This window comes from Topomyia yanbarensis, chromosome 3, assembly GCF_030247195.1.
Source record: "Topomyia yanbarensis strain Yona2022 chromosome 3, ASM3024719v1, whole genome shotgun sequence".
Classification (NCBI taxonomy): domain Eukaryota; kingdom Metazoa; phylum Arthropoda; class Insecta; order Diptera; family Culicidae; genus Topomyia; species Topomyia yanbarensis.
Genome location: NC_080672.1, coordinates 318,774,959 through 318,793,605, shown reverse-complemented (window position 1 = coordinate 318,793,605; position 18,647 = coordinate 318,774,959). Strand labels below are relative to the sequence as shown.

General features: G+C 37.1%; 1 protein-coding gene across 4 annotated transcripts in view; it reads right to left on the bottom strand.

Moving 5' to 3' along the window:
* The window catches only part of LOC131693259 (zinc finger protein 836-like), a 48,170-nt gene extending 31,949 nt beyond the window's left edge, over window positions 1–16,221 (bottom strand). For 2 of the 4 annotated variants that reach the window (XM_058980952.1, XM_058980951.1), the window contains exons 1-2: window positions 15,585–16,220; window positions 13,760–14,112 (exon numbers count right to left, since the gene is read on the bottom strand). In XM_058980952.1, the coding sequence (XP_058836935.1) occupies window positions 13,760–13,801 (42 nt within the window). In that variant the 5' untranslated portion in view covers window positions 13,802–14,112; window positions 15,585–16,220. Of the gene's footprint in view, window positions 1–13,759; window positions 14,113–15,584 lie in introns of all 4 variants that reach the window. The other 2 variants (XM_058980949.1, XM_058980950.1) reach the window with 2 other exon arrangements.
* Between the last annotated feature and the right edge of the window lie 2,426 nt (window positions 16,222–18,647).

The window sequence follows — 18,647 nt, the reverse complement described above, 5'->3', positions numbered from 1 at the left end:
CACCTACCTGACCAGTCTTACGGGTCGGGGAACGTTATGGAAGATCGTACCAGCCCCTCGAGTTCCCCACGGTCGCCTGAGGGCGCGGAACGTCGAGTGCAAGACTGACACGAGCTCCCGGACCGATTTTGACAGTAGTGCGAAAAGGAGAATTGTCAAAAGAAGTTGGACAGACCGTTAAAAGAAGTTGTTTTCACGGTTCAAAATATAAGTGAATTTTAATTGGATTGTTACACAATACCTTTGTCAGCGAAGTTGGGCTAATTGATATAGACCAGAAGTAGAGACAGCTGTCAGTGAAAAATTTGCTGAAAGAACGAATTAGGGTGACCAATGTGAGTAGACTGAATTAATGCGACGAAAACGCCTGAATTATTGAATATATTTTGCTTCTAGCTGCTCAAAAACCGACCCCGAAAATTCCCCCTAACACGTTTGGCCAAAGGACAAACGTCTGTTCGTCAGCAAACCAGAGCTGCTACCTTTTCTTCCTGGGACATCTGTTGCGACTTGCCAGTTGCCTTAGGTGTCATATATGTCGTTGTGACAGTTTGGATATAGCGTCTAACTAATGCTAATTTGGGTACTAGTTTAGACATCGTTAAATTTATCCCCCAATTTGGCGCTAGTTACTGAAGAGATGAATTCTTCAAGTGCGTCCGTTAACTCTCCTGCGACTATTTTCAAACTATGGTCGCAACAGCGCTGTTACGTTTCATTTGACTTCCACTTGATGAGGAATACGATTAAAGGTGAGTTTTTATCTTCTCTTAAAATTGAACGGATAACGGAGCAAAAATCAAAAACAAAAAGAGCACACACAACCAAAAAACTGCTTTTTCGTTTTCAATTTTCGTACGATTATTCGTTCATCCTTAAATAGTTATGGTGGTTACTTGGACTAGTTATATTAAAGAATGAAGTTATAGTTCAATCTTCAATATAACTAGTCCAAGCAACCACCATAAGGGGCCTGTTGGTGTACATACAAATAAACAGCACATAAATTTTTGCTGTTTACTACCAGAATGGAATCAAGGTTGTCCAATACAAAACATATTCCATTTGCTGAGCTACAAAAAACTATTGTCTATAATACAACTCGACACTCTCAGCGTCCGGAGGAACTGCTGTCGTACCCAATTTGCGGCAGTCTTATGCGAGAGTGGATTGTTCTGCGAAATAATTCTCTACTGCAACTACCGTTCCGACGCAGTCTAGAAAGTAACTAACATCTAATTGGATCACGTTGATAAAACGTTATTTTTTGCATCACATTATGCACATCGGCACTGATGCCCACCGCTTAATGGCGGCATCTTAATCATAACGTGGACGTTGGTGACGCCAGAAATGTCTGTATCGTCGTGGTCTTATTGTTGTGACCAACACGATATGTAATTCCTATGTACGGAATCTAGTGGTATCTGAAACTGGCATACAATACTTGTTGGCTGTCGAAACGAAAATCGTACATAGTTTACTCAAAACTCAATTCAATCCTTTTCGAGTTTTAGACTCTAGATAATTGTAAACTTGCAAACACCGATGGCAAAAAATGCATTTCGGGAAGTCTCAATGTTCTCCAAAAGAGTGAATCATTTCTAGGTTTTGCTTTACAGTTGTCCCAACTATAATACCATGCTGTTTAAATCTGGAATGTTTTCGTTATCTTTAAAAGATAAAAAGCAAACATTATTTTCTACATCTACATACGTTCTATGAGTTCCATTGGAGCGTGCTGGCTGTGCCCTGCTTGGTTTAAAAATTATATCAGCCGACGAAAACACAGAACTGTTTATTTTTCTTCCATCCTTTTTCCGTTCTCGACGAAATCTACCGATAATCAAAACTAACTAAATTATTAGAACATTGAGCACTTTGAAATTATTTACGAAACAGTTAGTGACAAGCCCCCACCGCACTCAGAGGAAAAACAGCACTCTTGTCAAAGTTGGCAAAACGGCACTCTTCTACTGACAAGGGCTGAAAATGTCAGCATGACGCAATAGTTCGTCAGTCTGGTGGTTGCACACAAGCGCACGGGAAAAGAATTCACGGCCTCAGAGAAACAACCGAGCAATCGGAAAATGGTGTAATGTGATAAAGCAAAATGTAAACTTGAAAAATTGCAACACGTGAGGACATCAAAATTCTAATCTAAAGTTAGAGTAGGAAATAAGTCACAACTATTTCTGTCATCTCGGTGTTATTGGTGCTTCTTTAAGGTTACAGTATTCATACACTTCTCATACTCGCATAGCAGTCCCATGTCAACTAGGGGTACCCAGACGCAGCGGTATGTACATGACTAACCGGCGATTACGAGCATTGAACGTCACACACTATTGTACTGCTGTTAGTTGCGTCTCGCGGGAGAGAAACCGCGAAACTGCTAACAAACTAGCACTGCCCACCGTAAGCCGTACGGTTGTGAATAAGTAATAACCCCTTCTTTGTCAGTGGTGGTGGTGGTGGTGCAACAATATGCTGAATCAGGGCAACAAGCTCTCCGACTGCATTACCCAGGTTTTCCATGAGCATGTTTTATGCTGTAGGCTGTCCTCATATCACAACGGATACCACTGCTCTGCAAATTCTATTACACTGTTTTCTCCGCTCATTTCGATTGGAATAATTATAGCTTGGCTTTGGATCACATGATACACATATGCACACAAAGCTGGGGGAACAAGCAACGTACCAGAGGGCTTGTAAGAAAATGTTGCCAAATCGTAAAATAATATCTGGAATCGCAAATAGAGGTTTTGCTTCACATGATATCTAATTAAAATTTTAAAGAACTATTTTCTTAAACTCGTGAATTACGACCAGTAAATTGCAAGCTACGATACACACGATTTTTGGGTAATGTTATGCGAATTTCTAAATCCATATTTTTACGTTTTGCACGTAACACCGGATCGACAAGGCCTTGTCTTCTCTCGTTTTTCGAGCAAAAAAAAGAACAACTTTTCCGTAAAACATTAAGTCTTTGCTCATTTTAGAGTATCAATCTCCTCTTCACCAACTTAACTATGGATGAAAAGCGGTTTGCGCGATCATTTAAAGATTATTTGATTTAAAGAATGATTATTCTAAAATTGAATATTCAAATAGCTTTAAAACTCTTAAGAGATACCGTATATTGCAAGTATTTTACACTTAGGCTGTGAACCATTTGGCGATTTTTTTTAACCTTTAGTTCAGGGCGAATGACCCTTGGGGTTAAAGCCCAAATAAACAAACAAACTTTAACCTTTAGTTACAATTTGACAGTTCGAAAGTTATTTTCTCTTGAATGGAAAAAATTAACCGAGAGAACGAACCATTTCAAAAGTTGACTTATGGATAGTTATTTAGAATTGGTTGAGGTGTGAACATTTGTCGATATTTTAAGATTAGTTTTTTTATTATTACATTAAGTATGATAGTCATAGCCTCGAAAAGTAAACATCCACATCATGAAATAACCCAAACAAATCTCAAACACAACACGTTTTCGTTTCCATTTTTATCCCATAATTTTGCATTGAAAAATATTGACAACCTCAATTAGGTACAGAAAATCTTTCCACCTTTTTATTCTGCATCATGGGCAAAATTTTAACGATCGAGCTGTCAAATTTAACTATCGCTCTGTCAATTTTAACCATGTTTCAGAGTAGGGTTATTTTGCAAATAACTTTCGAGGTGTCAGATTTTAACTAAAAGTTAAAAATTTCACCAAATGGTTCACAGCCTTAGTAATATTACGTTGAAGCTTATGCCGAACTGCAAACAAATTTTAAACCAAAGCCTTTTTTGCTAAATGGATATCGGTCCGTCTCGCAAGACGCAGTAGCGACTGACTGTGAACAACGGTTCAGAGGATGAAATTTTGCGCCTATTCGTCTCTAAACCTTGGTTTTTCATAAACAATTATTTCATGCCTCCAACATTCTTAGAAGTGCGGCTGGGTTTTCATGCATAAAAAAAGTTTCTGGCTACGAGATTCTTGGCAGCTTCGTAACAAAGGCGTTATTTGTGTTTAAAGAGGCGCTCATATTGAAGCCAAATCTACCTATCGAACATGTAAAATGTCTACCTATCGTGCAAAGCGTTTACAAACATTCTTCTTGCGGAGAACTTGCAACAAAAGTATTAGAGATGATAAAAATAATATTACGGCAAAAACTTTCAATCAACTAAACAAGACACTTTATTCAGTTTATTATACCTAATAATGTACAGTCAGTTACATGGAAGAGTATTCTAAATAAAGTGCTAGAAGCAACGAAACAGTAAGTTGAAGACACTTAATGTTACAGAAAAAACTGTGGGTGCCAGAAACAAAAAAGTAGGCATCATTTAATGCAGTGATGCGTATTGTTCTGTAGGGAATTGTTTTTCAAATACCTCAGAATGGGCCCAGAAAATTATAAGAAGCTTATGGAAACTCATCCGTACAAATTTTACCAAGGAAAATGTGGGGGTTTTAAGTTCAGCAATTCTTTTGGCAATGATACTGAAGTGTCTTACTACTGGGGACTTGCATATGTCAATAGCTTTCCAATTTCTAGTTGGCTTTTCCAACAACATTCGTGACACAATACAAGTTATTTGAGAGATCTTATTACCAACGTATTCGGGGAACCTACCGTACAAATGTGAAATAAAATCACCGTTGAATGTTTGAAAATGTATCAGGTATCACTTTGTTCCGTAACTGTAGATTGCAATCTAAACCCATGCTGTTTCAACACAGCGAGGCTTCATGATTTTTGTTTTTCTTCTCAAAAATAAAATACCACAATGCAACACTGATCAATTCCTCTATCACTTCGTCGTCTTCTATCACTTCAGCATTCGAGTTACTGGCTCACTTGAATTCTGTTAAAAAATAGACAGTTCAAAATGTTATTTCCAAACGGGATATCTGACGTTTCATTCGCCTTTTTACACTATACTGCCCACACTTGAGGCCGGCAGCTGCATCTTTCCTCCCAGCTTCCTGTGTGAACGATTTGTTTACCTCCAATTAAAATGTCTACCTCCAATGAAGCTTGTTAAAACTGTAGGTATGTGGATACCTATATACTGTACTACATCTTGGCAAGTGATATTCAAATTATCCGAAATACTGCATATTTTTCGGTTGGTTCATTTGAGTCGGAATTCTGGTGGTAATCAATCGGAACTAAACTTTAATTTCGAGTAAGGTTTGACAGAAAGTAGTACATCCTGTTATAAATGCTTACCACAAAATAATTAGTGTCGACATTATTTACGAAAAGTTTTGCTAGGACAAACTTTTATATTTTGTCATAGGGCCCATCTATAAATGACGTAGTATTATATGGGGAGAGGCGAGTTTTTGTATGTTGTGATGATAGGAGATATCATACCACGTAGCTTTTTAAGGGGGAATACGAGTTGACCAGATGTCACGACAATCTTACCCGTTTCATCTAACTGCTAAGAACCACCAGGTAATGCAATACATGTGAGTAAGGGACCATTCATAAATTACGTTACGCGTGTAGAGGGGAGGGGGTACGACATGTTGTGACATATGGGGAAGGGGAAGTAAGCTAGATCGTTACGTAACATGTTTTCACTGAACAAAAAAAAACAAAATCAAAGCGTGAGCAAACTCTTTGGTTCCTGTCCTGGATGGTTCATGTTTGGTTTTTTATTTTTTTTTGCCCTGGGAAGTTTTTCTAATCACAATAGAATTTTTTTGAACATGTGTGAAATTAAAAGCGAAGTTTTTTTGTCAATTCTCGAGCAATACATACTCAGCTTTAGGGAGGGAAGGTTACCATCAGGCTACATAATTATCAGGGGATTTAGAGGTTTGTGACGAAATGCTACAATGAGGGAGCGGCTGTTAAAAATCACTTAACCCATTCATGCCCATGTTGTTTGTGGACAACAACGTTTTTAAACAGTTATAACTTTAGATTGAGGCAAGATTTGCTCACAAAAACAAGTAAGGCTAATAAATGTGAATATTGCCTTTCATTTGAGTATTAATAGTTACAAAGATCAGCTCTGAAGTTGTTACAATTAGTCTGATTGGATTCCGACGGAGCAGTGCTGCCAGCGACAATTTACGTTGATGACGGAAAATGAATTTTTCCTATATCTTCGTTATGTTGCAATATTATTGAAAACTGATAAATCTTATCAATTTAGACTGTCTTCCGCTACGTTTTCCACGCAATTAGACTATTGTAAATATTTTTGGAGAATTGTATTGAGCATTCGAAGGTAAACATTGAGCTGATAGGGTTTATTCCACCACACGGTGGGTGACAACATTTTCGAAATTGAGTATCTAAATTATGGCTTCGTGGTCATATTGGTCACCTCGCAGATTTCTGGAAACGACGACGCAACTGATGAAAATTCATGTTTTACTTATTGATTTTGTAATTTATAAATTCCTTGTATATTTTGTATTCATGCAAGTGTCAAATGTATTTTTTGTATTACGGAACACTAATTATGTTATCAACCATGAGTAGACAGTCTACTTTCTACTTCTGCCCAAATCAGACGTACAATCGAACCAAGTGAACAACAAATAGCAACCTCTCGATCTAGTGCGCATCGAGAACAAAGGAAACTTTTAATTTATTCTTGCCATCATGAGTAAAATTGACGAAAAATCTCTGCTCCGACCCAACACAGCGGTCGTTGACTTTAAATTCTGTTCAATAAGATTGAGTTTTCGTGAAGTGGAATATCTGCTGAAGGTGAAGATGCAGCTTAAGCTCAGGGAGGTTATGTATCTACAGTATCATCATCTTCGCAATGTAGTACTCATAGCATTCAACACGTTAGCCCAAGCCGAACGTTTCGTTTTGCAGAACAACTTGAAGCACGTGGCTGGAAGTGATAAAGTTGGAATTAAGATTCCCGTGTATATAGAAAAGGACTATGTAGATGTAAAGCTACTTGACCTATCACCACGTACCCCTCCTGATCTAGTTGCAAAATACATGTCGCAATACAGAGAAGTAGAATCCGTTACACGTGATGCGTGGAGAAATTTCTTCCCGGGTACACCTAACGGTGTTCTTGTGGTGAGGATGCGGATCGAAATACCTATCCCCTCGTACTTGACTATAAAACTCAAAACCCACGAAGCTACTATTAATCAAGCTACGTTATGCACCCATGAGGGGCAAACTCCTACGTGCAAGCATTATAATCAGACAGCGCAGCACGGACTACCTTGCGCGGAAGATACAAAGGAGAATGCACCCAAAAAGAGTTTTCAATACCAATACCTGAACCACAAACGGTTGCCAAATTTGTGGCAGCTGTTCAGTCCATATTGACAACTGCCAAAGCAGCATCCAGCACCTCAAAAACCACTGTAAGCAACATCGATGAAAAAGATAATAACAATGACGACGGATTTACATTGGTCACCCGTAAGACAAGAAGCAGGAAGAAGTGCAAGAAGCAGGAAAGAAGAAGAAGAAGCAGGAAAGAACATCTGATCGCGAGCACCAAGGCACTTCTAACGATAATGACCTTGATGTGGAGGACAGGAGAGAAATAAATACTCCGCATGACGCAGTAAGCGAGCCGCGAAAGAAGGTCTCCGTTCGCAATAAAAAGTTGCGCGCACGAGATCTAACGGACAATCAATAATATTTGTTTTTATTTTTATTTTTACATATTGTGAATACATAAAAGATCCACGGCTCCGTTAAGCTACCGCTATGAGCCGTGTCAAATAAACGAAATAATAAAAAAAACATGAATAGTCAAATAAGCGGGTAATTTTATAACTTATTTCATAATAGACATGTGAATTCATCCACGGTAGGTGACGTTTGCAGGTTTATTCGAGAGTTGAAAATGGTAAGGCCATTATAATGCACCGAATGCCGACTGAACGTCTAAAAGTTGGGCGTGACAACAATCCACTGCATGATCGGACTGATCCAGCTGAAAGCAGCCTTCGAATTGTTTGTATGGATACACCTAACTACAAAACGGGTCATAAACTTTTATGCAAACATGGTACTCTCCCGTTTTCTGTTTAGCAGAGTGCACCCTTTGGATGCATCCTTTGTCGGTGAATAGGTTACCAAAGCTGCTTTATAGATTTCGAGGTATCGCACGATTCTCAGAAAGGAAACGAACCGAACTGTGGCAGATAATGTTTGACCACTGCTTGCTCGAAATAACCGTACAGACATCAAAACTTGTTTGTAATGTTAGATAGATTGAAGTAAGTCGATAACCATTGAAACAATTCGAACAGTTTTCGTTCCGAAGTGAAAATGGATGGCTTACTGTTCGAGATTGTTGAAGAGTGCATATATACAATAGCACAAACTGACAGACATAACACTGAGTGAATTTATTAAAAAAATATCGATCCGTCAATTTTACTAGAAAACTAGCTCCACCTTTTATACACAGTCGCTACCAGTATGTTGTCCCTTAGGCTTGGGAGCAAATTGTCACTAGTTGGCTATCCCCCAACCCTACTTTTGCATGTCATTAGCGCCATCATTGCAAATGCTACCACAGTCTCCATTAAAGATATATTTAAAATAACCGCTAAAGCGGGCGAAGCATTGTTTGCGAGTGTTATATCTGTTAGTCTGTGACACATGTGCGATACCCATGTTGGGCAGAGGAAAAATGCGTGTTGTGGCAGTGAATACACACAGAAAAAAAATGTTGGTAAAAATAAGTTTTTCACTCTTAGCAAAAAACAACCAACGCATAATCTTAGTTTAAAAATAAAACTTTTGTTTTGAGTACTATTCTTCATTTGCTTAAAAGGAAAACTTTTACTTTGAATATTATTCTTGATTAATTTAAAAGTTTTACTTTCAACCTAATAGTTGGCGTTGGTTGTTTTTTGCTAAGAGCGGAACACTCTTACTTTTACCAATATTTTTTTTTCTGTGTGTAGTACTTTCTTGCTTTATACAAATCGATGATGCTTGCTGTCGTCTGGACTATTTAACCGCAAACTCGTTGCTATCGGGGGGGACCCAGGTTTAGTGACCATTTGGTGTAAAAAATGTGCCAAAAATGAGATTCAGTTGACAAAATTTATTATTTATATCAGAATAATTTCATATTAACTATTTAAAAGGGCCAATTTCTTGTGAATAAACTTTTGTTTTAAAAGAGAGAGTACAGTGAAGACTCGTTTTTATCAGCCCCTTGGCAAATTTAAGGCTGATAAAACAGGGACATTGATAAAATCGGGACATATATTTTTTTGTCTTTTCAATAAAACGAAGCTTCTAAAATACTCTTCTTTGGTCCTCGAAACCTTTTCTGATTATTTGCTTTAAGTTCCCCTAAAGGGGGTCGAAACCTTTTCTGATTATTTGCTTTAAGTTCCCCTTAAGGGGGTCGACAGCGCAAAATTAAAAAAAATATTTTTATTTTTGCATTTTTCGGATCTCTAAGATAAGAAATACATGCCCAAGAAAGGATTTACTCGAATTCAACTTGGTTTGTCCGCTAGAGCTCATCAAACTATCAACTATCAATTTTTATATAAAGCTGATAAAATCGAGTCAAAAGCTGATAAAATCGAGAGTAGCTAAAATCGGGGGCTGATACAATCGGCTCTTCACTGTATTGATTTGCTATAAATTCAAAGCAGAAAACATTTGAAAATGATTCTACGAACGAGAGAAATGTGCATTTTAATGCGATTTGTCTCTGCAGAGGAATAATAAGCGAATTAAGTTTTTTTTTCACAAAAATCTCATTAGCCCATGTGAAGAATTAAAATCGAGTTTTATGCTGAAGGGTTGATACATTCCCCATATCAAAATTGAACTGGATTTTTCAAATGTTTTGTTTTGATTGTGGAGGTTTTAATCGTATGCGCTTAGGTTGGAATTCGTACCTAGGCGAGGTACGAACAAAGCAAAAAAAAAACCTACTAGAAGGTAATTTGCCTACTACTAATTCAATTTCAAACGATGGAGAGGGATTGATTATTTTACCTAAAATTAATGAAGTAAACTTTAGTCGTCTTTGGGGAATATTAATTTTTTTTTGGTAAAATGGGACACCTTTGGTTTTTCATTGGAGAAAATATGTAAGGGAATTATGATTAAAACCGACAGCTTACCCTTAACACTTTCTCTGGGTTACCACAAAACCAAAAAAAAAATATAATTTCTACGCAGAATTCTTCTTCAGAAAATTCTTAACAAGGCTTAATTTTATCAGCGCTTCAAAAAATTAATTTCATTGAAAATTATTGGTTGCAAAACTTGGAAAACAAAGTGACTTCATCTGGGCACTGCGGATAAACCCTATAGGGGTAGGATCAACCCTCTTTAATTTATTTTCTCTTCACTCTATTAAAATCTTTATTAAAAATGCGATATATGCCTGAGTAATAAAGTGTGAATATGTGTGATGCAAATATGTGCTTTTTGATAGCTTCATCATGTATTGAGGGGAAGAGAGTTCGAAAGCGTAGTGTTATAAACAAGAGTATTTCATGCTATAGGATTATTTTTTGGTATGGATATTTCCAAGTAATCCTTACGAACATCATTGCAACATTCAGTGTCATTTTATTGCTTAAGAGAAGATTTGCAAGTGTTCTACAGTCTGCTAATAGAATTCATTCACTTATAAGTGACATACACTCCTTAGTAGGACAACCTGGTTAAGACTTTGATTTTTAGGAATTCTGACCATCAACGATCTACAGGTGTATACAAAAGATCATTGTCTCACTGTGACAAACCAAGGGAATACAAAATTCGGTTTGATGAGCTTTTTGCAGGAATAGCAAAAGCTTCGATAGAATCTGATAAGCAAAAATTCCAATTTTTGATTTTTAAAGGGGACAAGAAATAAACACAGTAAAAGTATTTCTGTGTATTTCTGCTATTACTATAGTATGCCAATAGTGTAAGTGAAGTGTCACGAAGATCCCCAGCCTTTTGTAATGAATCGCAAATAAACACAATTCTCGACAAACATATGATTACGGCTTAAAAGCCAACTGTCTAATTTCTCTTTGAAAGGAAATTCCGGACGAACCGTTACTCGCAAGCCAAAGATGTTGGTAGTAAACGAAAGAGAAAAGTTTTCTATTTCATTAACTGCTATGAACCGTGTTTAGCCAGTAATGGTGCGTCCGGAATTTCCTTTCAAAGAGAATTTTGACAGTTGGCTTTTAAGCCGTAATCATATGTTTGTCGAGAATTGTTTACCCCATCCAAAGGGTGTCGGTCTTACCCCAAAGCGAACTTTTTTTTTTAAAATCAATTAAAAATACAGGTATACCTCGATTTAACATACTCACGATTTAACATACCCTCGATTTAACATATATCGATTTAACGTAATTTTTGCCTCGATTTAACATACATGCAAAATTTTTTGATTTTTTTTTCATTATCAATGTTACTAAAACGAAATGTTAAGAATCAATATCAATTTTATTCTATGATTCGCTTCCAATGCTTAAAGAAACATAATTTATTTTTGTTTTTTTGCTAGATTATGTTTAAGATTCTGAGATACAAAAAATTCTTATTTTGATACCGCACAACAAAATGAATACACGAATTTGTGGTTCATGTTATTTCCTGGTAATAGCTTTATGGGTTTTTATGTGTAAGCTAAAAATAGATAACTGGAAAGATATGGTTGATGGAATGTATAGGGCGGTGACGAGATATTGGCGGACGGTGAGTCCCACTAATAGGCATTGGGGCTGTAGCGGTTATTACGAAACTGTTGGAAATTTGTAATGAAGTCATGACAGTTCCTCGATGGTGGAGTGGTTAACGCACTCAACTAGAGCTAGATTCCTGCTTAAGATAATATCTTTTCTCAGGCTGTATTGAACAGGTGAATTTTTCAATGCATGTGGACATATTTAAAAAAAATTTCGTTATGGATCGACTCCTCTTGCAAAAAAATGCAATAGGCGATAATGATGGAAGACACAAGTCTTCCTTCAATGTAGGACTCCTGGTAAGCTCACGGTGTTTATTTATCAATACCGGTGCCGGTCATTACTTAATGTAAACAGAGGAAGAACACAAAAGTAATGTTAGTCCGACACTGATTGTGATTATATTCTTTTTATATTACTGCGTATTCTGTATATAGTACTCTCAACAACTGCAACGGGTAGAGAATGGTCGTTAGTAAAGACTGGGATTCGAATAAACTGTACTGGCATTTGCGTACGATTTAAGATGATCGAAGACTCTGGATACATGGTCCCCAGGAGTACCATAATAAAGGTTCACGTTTAAATAGAAATCTAAGAGATGGATCCAATAAATGAAAAGAAGATTTCCGTTTTTGTCGCCTTTTACAACGTGGGAGCAGGAAACCAGTGGATCAATTCTTGGCTTTAGCCATTATATGCTACGCGGCTCCTTTGAGATCGATAATAGTGACATCAACATTCTAGTGAATTCCACCTCCACCTATATAAGGATTAAACATTTTTTTTTAAAATATTTTTTGTACTGTAATTAAAATGTCTTATTCATTCTGATGAGTTCGACTTTTAAGGTATTGTATATGTCGTGTACAAAATGATTTAATCAAACTTTTTCTTTTAGGAGAACTACAGCGCTACAATGGCTCGATTTGGTTGTTTTTTCAGCAAGTGCTTACAAAACTTCGTGACTAGTCGTTTGCTCGTGAACTCAAGTAGTGTTCTCTTTCTGAATTCAGCGATTATCTGACGCACAGGTTTGTCTACCAAGATAAAGATGAGACAAAATAGAAACACTAATTTTCTTACTAAAGTTAGGCATTGTGCTCTTCATGCACACAATGGTTAATCCAACTTTGTTGATGTTAGAAAGAATCTAGTGAAAAAAATTAACTAATACTGTACTGCTAATAACACTATTCTTATAAGTTATCCTAAATTCTGAGAAAATTTTGAAACTTTATGATATGAATATCTGTTAGAATTGGCGAATATTAGGCAAGGTTAAGGTAAATGTTGGTTATGTTCAGAAGAGCAATCTAATTGTTTAATTGTGAATGTGGCTTCTATGTCACTGTTAGGTGGATACAATCAGTAATATCCTCGTAAATATTTCATATGATGAACAAAAAAAATTCTATTCGAAAACAAATATTTCTTGTGTTTCGATTTAACATAAAATTCGATTTAAAGTACATGATTGAATCGGAGAATATATGTTAAATCGAGGTATACCTGTAAATGGTACATAGTTTTTGATGTACAATCCATGAGCGATTTCTTTAATAACTACTCGTATAAAAACACGAAAATTCGAACGAGTTATTAGCATTACAGAGAGGCTCGCATTTGCACATAGGACCACCTCAGCAAATTTGCTACCTTTCGTTATCTTGAAAATATTTTTCGTCATTCCCATACGCACTCAGTTTTCCAAAGTTGGCCCGACAAATTTTATTTCGCGTCGATTCCCACCATTTCCAACATACTGGCAGCACTGATAGCAACAGTGGCCAATAATTTTACGGCGTTGCCTTTTCCATTGCACCAACCCTATATACGCATTATAAGTGTGGGTACATGCCTGGCGGGGTGCAGCGCGGTAGCGTCACTTTCCAGCTTGCATCTATACCTTCAACACCGAAGACGATAGACTACTATCTCTATTGTTGACATCTGCCAAGATTGGACTGTTTTCCTTTGTTTACACCTTACAGGGTACCCGCCTTGACAATCAATAATAATACCAAACAGCACTAATCAACAAAACATAGAAAATTAAAAAACAGAAACCTTGACGGGAGCCATTTTAGCGGGAGCGCTTCGTGCATACATTTTTCGGTTTCTCTCTTCGGTATCTCTTTCGAGCTGAAACACATCACTTTCCGGTCACTATCCAACGCGGAGTTCGTGTTCCGAGCAAAGGCGAAATGGATTCCTTCTAATCACAACACTTAGCTAACCAAACACGCCAACAATTCGAGGGAACGCTGCACTGTTTTTGATCGCAACTATGCGAAACCACCGGAGCCACAAAGTTCACTTGGAACGCAATATTACCGATCCTTCGTCAGACGGCACTTTAGTCATTCATCACCACCGACCAACACTCGCGGCTTACTTGATCGTTACTATGCACTACCACACTAATGAGGGTATACATAAAGAGAGGAGCAGAGTGAGAGAGTCTAGCATATGGCTCAGGCAGTCAAATACATCCGAATGAGAAAAAAGATACACGTGGTCAGTGCTGCCAGACATCTTCAACCTGGAGAACTTGCAATTCACATCGGTAGACAATTACTAGGAACAATACCAATAGGTAAACAATCTCAAATTACCTTGTTCTAGGCACAATTTGTCAAACATGGTAATACCAAATATTGTTTGAAAATTCAATGTTTATATTTATAACACATGTTCTATTTTTAAGGTTTATATTAAACTGTCGTTTTACGAATCCCATAGAACATGGGACAATTAACCTTATAACGGCAGTAAAGTCCTTATATAGGAAGGTTCTAGCATGCGTCAAAACAAAAACATTGTTCGTGGATACGGAAGTTTTGTAGATTCTTATTCACATGGGTTTTCTTAATAGTCAGTAAATCATTTAAAAACGAAACCTTTAATGTAAATGTTTTCACAATCTGAGCCCGTGTAGGTTTACCTCTTTTTTACAAAACTTCAGAGTAGAAACTAACTCGAATCAGCATTAGAGCCTTTTTTATAAATAAGTATATACAAATAGGTGTATGGTGCTTCAAGCACATAAAGTTATTTAATAAGGTCATGTGAACAGTAACAAACTATTTTGGATTGGTTTAAATTTTTCAATCGGCTTTTTTGAAGCAGTATTCGTTTTTTGAAATGTTTACGGACTATATTTGCAGCCTTTTTAATGGTACATTATTTTATTTTCACACGGTGCTACGACACCATTGTGTAGTGCAATGTCAAAAATAAAAATGACTGGTAAGTTTCTGCTGTCAAAATGTATGAACTTCCCTTGTTCTGATACTAGATGTTAATTGACTGGATGTCACATTCTATAAAATCCAAGCATTTTGAATTTTTTTTAATCTTTCGATTACGCTGACAAACTGAACTATGTAGTTAGCATAGTTTCTATTACCGTCTCGTTTAGTCTGTTGCTATTTTGGTGTTACTTTCTAGCATATACTTCAAGTATCAAATGAATGCGTGGATAGATCGAATGTGCTCTATGCATAAAATTTACAGCAGAACGGAATACTGAAAATATACTTTTGATGCCTCAACAAAATTCTCCGTTCATGTGAAATTTTTCCAATAGCCAATAGATTCCCCATCGTGAAGAACTAAAATATAAACAATATTACGAAAAAGCTTGCAACTAGGTAAAAAAAAAGTTGTCTTGGCAGCACTGCTAGGGAAAAACTGTTCGGCTCGTCACTCTGCTGAATGAAAGCCCGCAAGTAAAAACACTTTTCAGCGCTTGCTGCTGTCCATGTCTGTAATCCCGCACACAGTCACACCATCAGTTTTACGATATCGAAACGAGAAAATCGCGAACATGGGATCGATTTTCACCAGTAAAATGCTATATTTTGTTGCTTGATTGCCTGCTCGCTTATACCTTTCGTACTGGTTGCACTATTTTCTTCATATTTTGCCTCCTGCGCCGTGGTTGCGCTGGCCAATGTTATGTCGATCCTCCGCCCTGCTGACCGTACAGTTGCGCAGGGTTCCGCTGTTATAATTTGGGGGGCGAGCAGAAAAAAAGAATGCCCCCGTTCTGGTTCCGATATGCGGCCCACACAGCAGCAGATTGATGATTTTCCTTTTGGCCGTCAAAACGCGCCCTCTTGCTCGTTTACTCCGCGACGTTTGGGGTCCTTTAAATGTCAAAAATGTCACTGTAGAGCGAACGCAGCGAAAACTAGCGGAACAAACCGTACACTCTTCGCCACCGTAACTTCAGAAAGTCAGAAACCGTACTCAAACATGGCCGCGCTGCCAGTCACTGACGGACGGACGACTCTCGATTTTGTACTCGAGCTGTCGCAGAGAGCAGTGCACGGACGTGACGGGCTCGATGTTTGAATGAGGTCGTCGTAAATTTATATGCTTCTTTCATTAACCGCTCCCGCCCGGCGCAGCGCTCGACAACACTATTCGGATTTTTTTTCTACTATCACAAGAAACAGCTTCTGATCTGACTGACATATAAAATGTTATGTTCTCGCTCTCTCACTTTTGCCGTGACACAAGCGCCATTTTGCCAGCGCTACCAACCGTAAAAAATATAAAGCAGAGAGCGAGAGCGATGCACTTCCGCAACCAATACAAACTTGCCCATTCAAAAGCAGATACGTTGAAAAGGGTGGACACGCAAATTTTGTCATCAGCTAAATCGTGGGTGAAATTCTTTATCTAAATCGACGGAAAGACGCCACAAAGCATTCGTTTCAGATTGTACGGCAAAATTTATGCTCAAAATCGTAATATAATGTCATGTACTCTGCAAAAATCTCCGAACCTTGTTCATAAGCTCATCGCAGGTTTTCGATGGAATAATTTTCGGCGGTCACTTCCGATTTTTCATGCTAGAAATTTCGTTTTTCATTCAAAATCGTTAAATTGGGCCAAGTCCAAGTGTTTTCATGGATGTGTTTTTTTTGACTGCGTCGGAAATTGTATTCTTGCAAAATTCTCTTCTTAACTGCATTTTTGGACATTATTCGTACACCATAGTGTGTAGCTTTCATCCTGACAATGGGTCCTTCATTCAAAAGCTTATTCACGATAATCCATTCTTTCATGATGATTGATTTTGACACTTGTTTGTGTACAGTACAGTGTAGTTTTTAGTGACAAACAAAGCATTGCGAATGTCATGACATAAAAATCATTTGGAAACGTTAGTCCCTCATCGTCAACCATTATTCTTCAGCCCACTGCACGGTGGTTTTTTGACAGAAACGCGCGATTAATTATTTACACAACAACGGTCAAGTTTAGATCGATGATGTCTTCTGAAGGTCTTATCAGTATCTCAAGACCATTTCAGCAATTGGGTCATTATATGAGAGAAAAAAATCATTTTTTATTTCATACAACGATAAAGCTGATTTTCGTGATTGCAACAATGTTTTTTCCAACTCAGGAAACGTAAAAATAATATTAAAATTTAAAATAAAGAAATATGTTGACAGTCTAGATTTGACACTATCAGAAGCATTTGACATATCGAATTTCACGACAAATGATGCCCTGTCAGAAAAAATTAAAACATGTTTTCCCGCAGGGTTATTTTTATTTGACATAAACACCATCCAATGCATATAGTTTTTTTTTCATTTTGGGTGTTGTATTGATAGGCCAGATGTAGACAACCGCAGTTTTCCTATGTATGGTTGCAAGGTTACATAAGATTTATTTTAAAAAACAAAAAAAAATTAAAATCGTTTTTACGTATCACCTCCTCCCGAAAAATTTTAACTTCTATTACATATTACGTATTGTACAATGAACATTTCAAAGTCGAAATTTTGGAATTTTTTTTCTGGATGCGCTCCTGCCGTGCAAAGATTCAGTATGATTTTGTTTCAGTTATTTATATTCAGTATAATAATGCCCCCTTAAGAATCATTGGAAACAGTGCCTAATTCAGGCAAAATTAAATAACTCAGCCATTTTTCGACCCGTTTTGATGATTTATATGTCGTTGAATGCGAAATTAAATTTCAAATTTAAAATATTTAATTCTTTCGAATCATTATTAGAACAATGACATGCCATCGGAAAAGAGTTTAACAATTTACATATTTTCATAAAAAAAATTGCAAAAAATTACTGTTTTCATATTTTTGTCCCAAAATCGCACAAATCAAAAATCGCCCGAAAAATGTAGCTTATTTACAGGTGCCGAAGCTCCCAGAAAATGGTTTTCTTGTTATAAATAAATAAATGCATATCAATGTGCGGGTTGGGAATTGAACCCATATGAGCTGCGTGTAAGGCAATTGATTAACCAACACGCTATGTCCGTTCCTCTTTAGAGAGGCATTCAGTACGTATCAATAAATAGAACAGAAGCAATCAGTTATGCTGAATGCAGCTTAGTTTGTTCAGGATGTCGTTCAGAAAAAAATAGCGCGCTGAACAGCCTATTTTTTATTGATTGGAGTTAAATTTTTTTAGTGTGTTTTTGGCAAATTAAGGACAGTTCGTGTTGAGGTACCTAGGGGAGCGAGTAAATGCGCTTTAAACTAGGGTTATTAGCAAGGGAAGGTGTATATACCTCTGTCCCATCCCAAAGGCCCAAAGCAGCGACATTAACCTTCTTAGCCAAGTCGCTCTCAACGATTTATTATATTCTCTTTAAATTGAAACGGTCGGTACGGTTGTCCTCATTTTTCCTCCTTTACGATTCAAAAACAATTCGTTAATTAAATTATTCACTAAATGGATAATTTAATTGCCGTCTAATTTTATCTTGGCAAACCCAACTCTGCACAGTAGACCTGGTCATTTTAATATTTACGACATATGACAATATGGTTCAAATATAAATATTGACAAGAAAAGCACTACTGACTAACTGCAGTGTTTTCCAGGATACTTTTCAATACTGGCTGTGTAAGGGTTAGAATAGAATAGTTTGTGTTGAGGTACTAAATCAGCAAAAAACACTTCT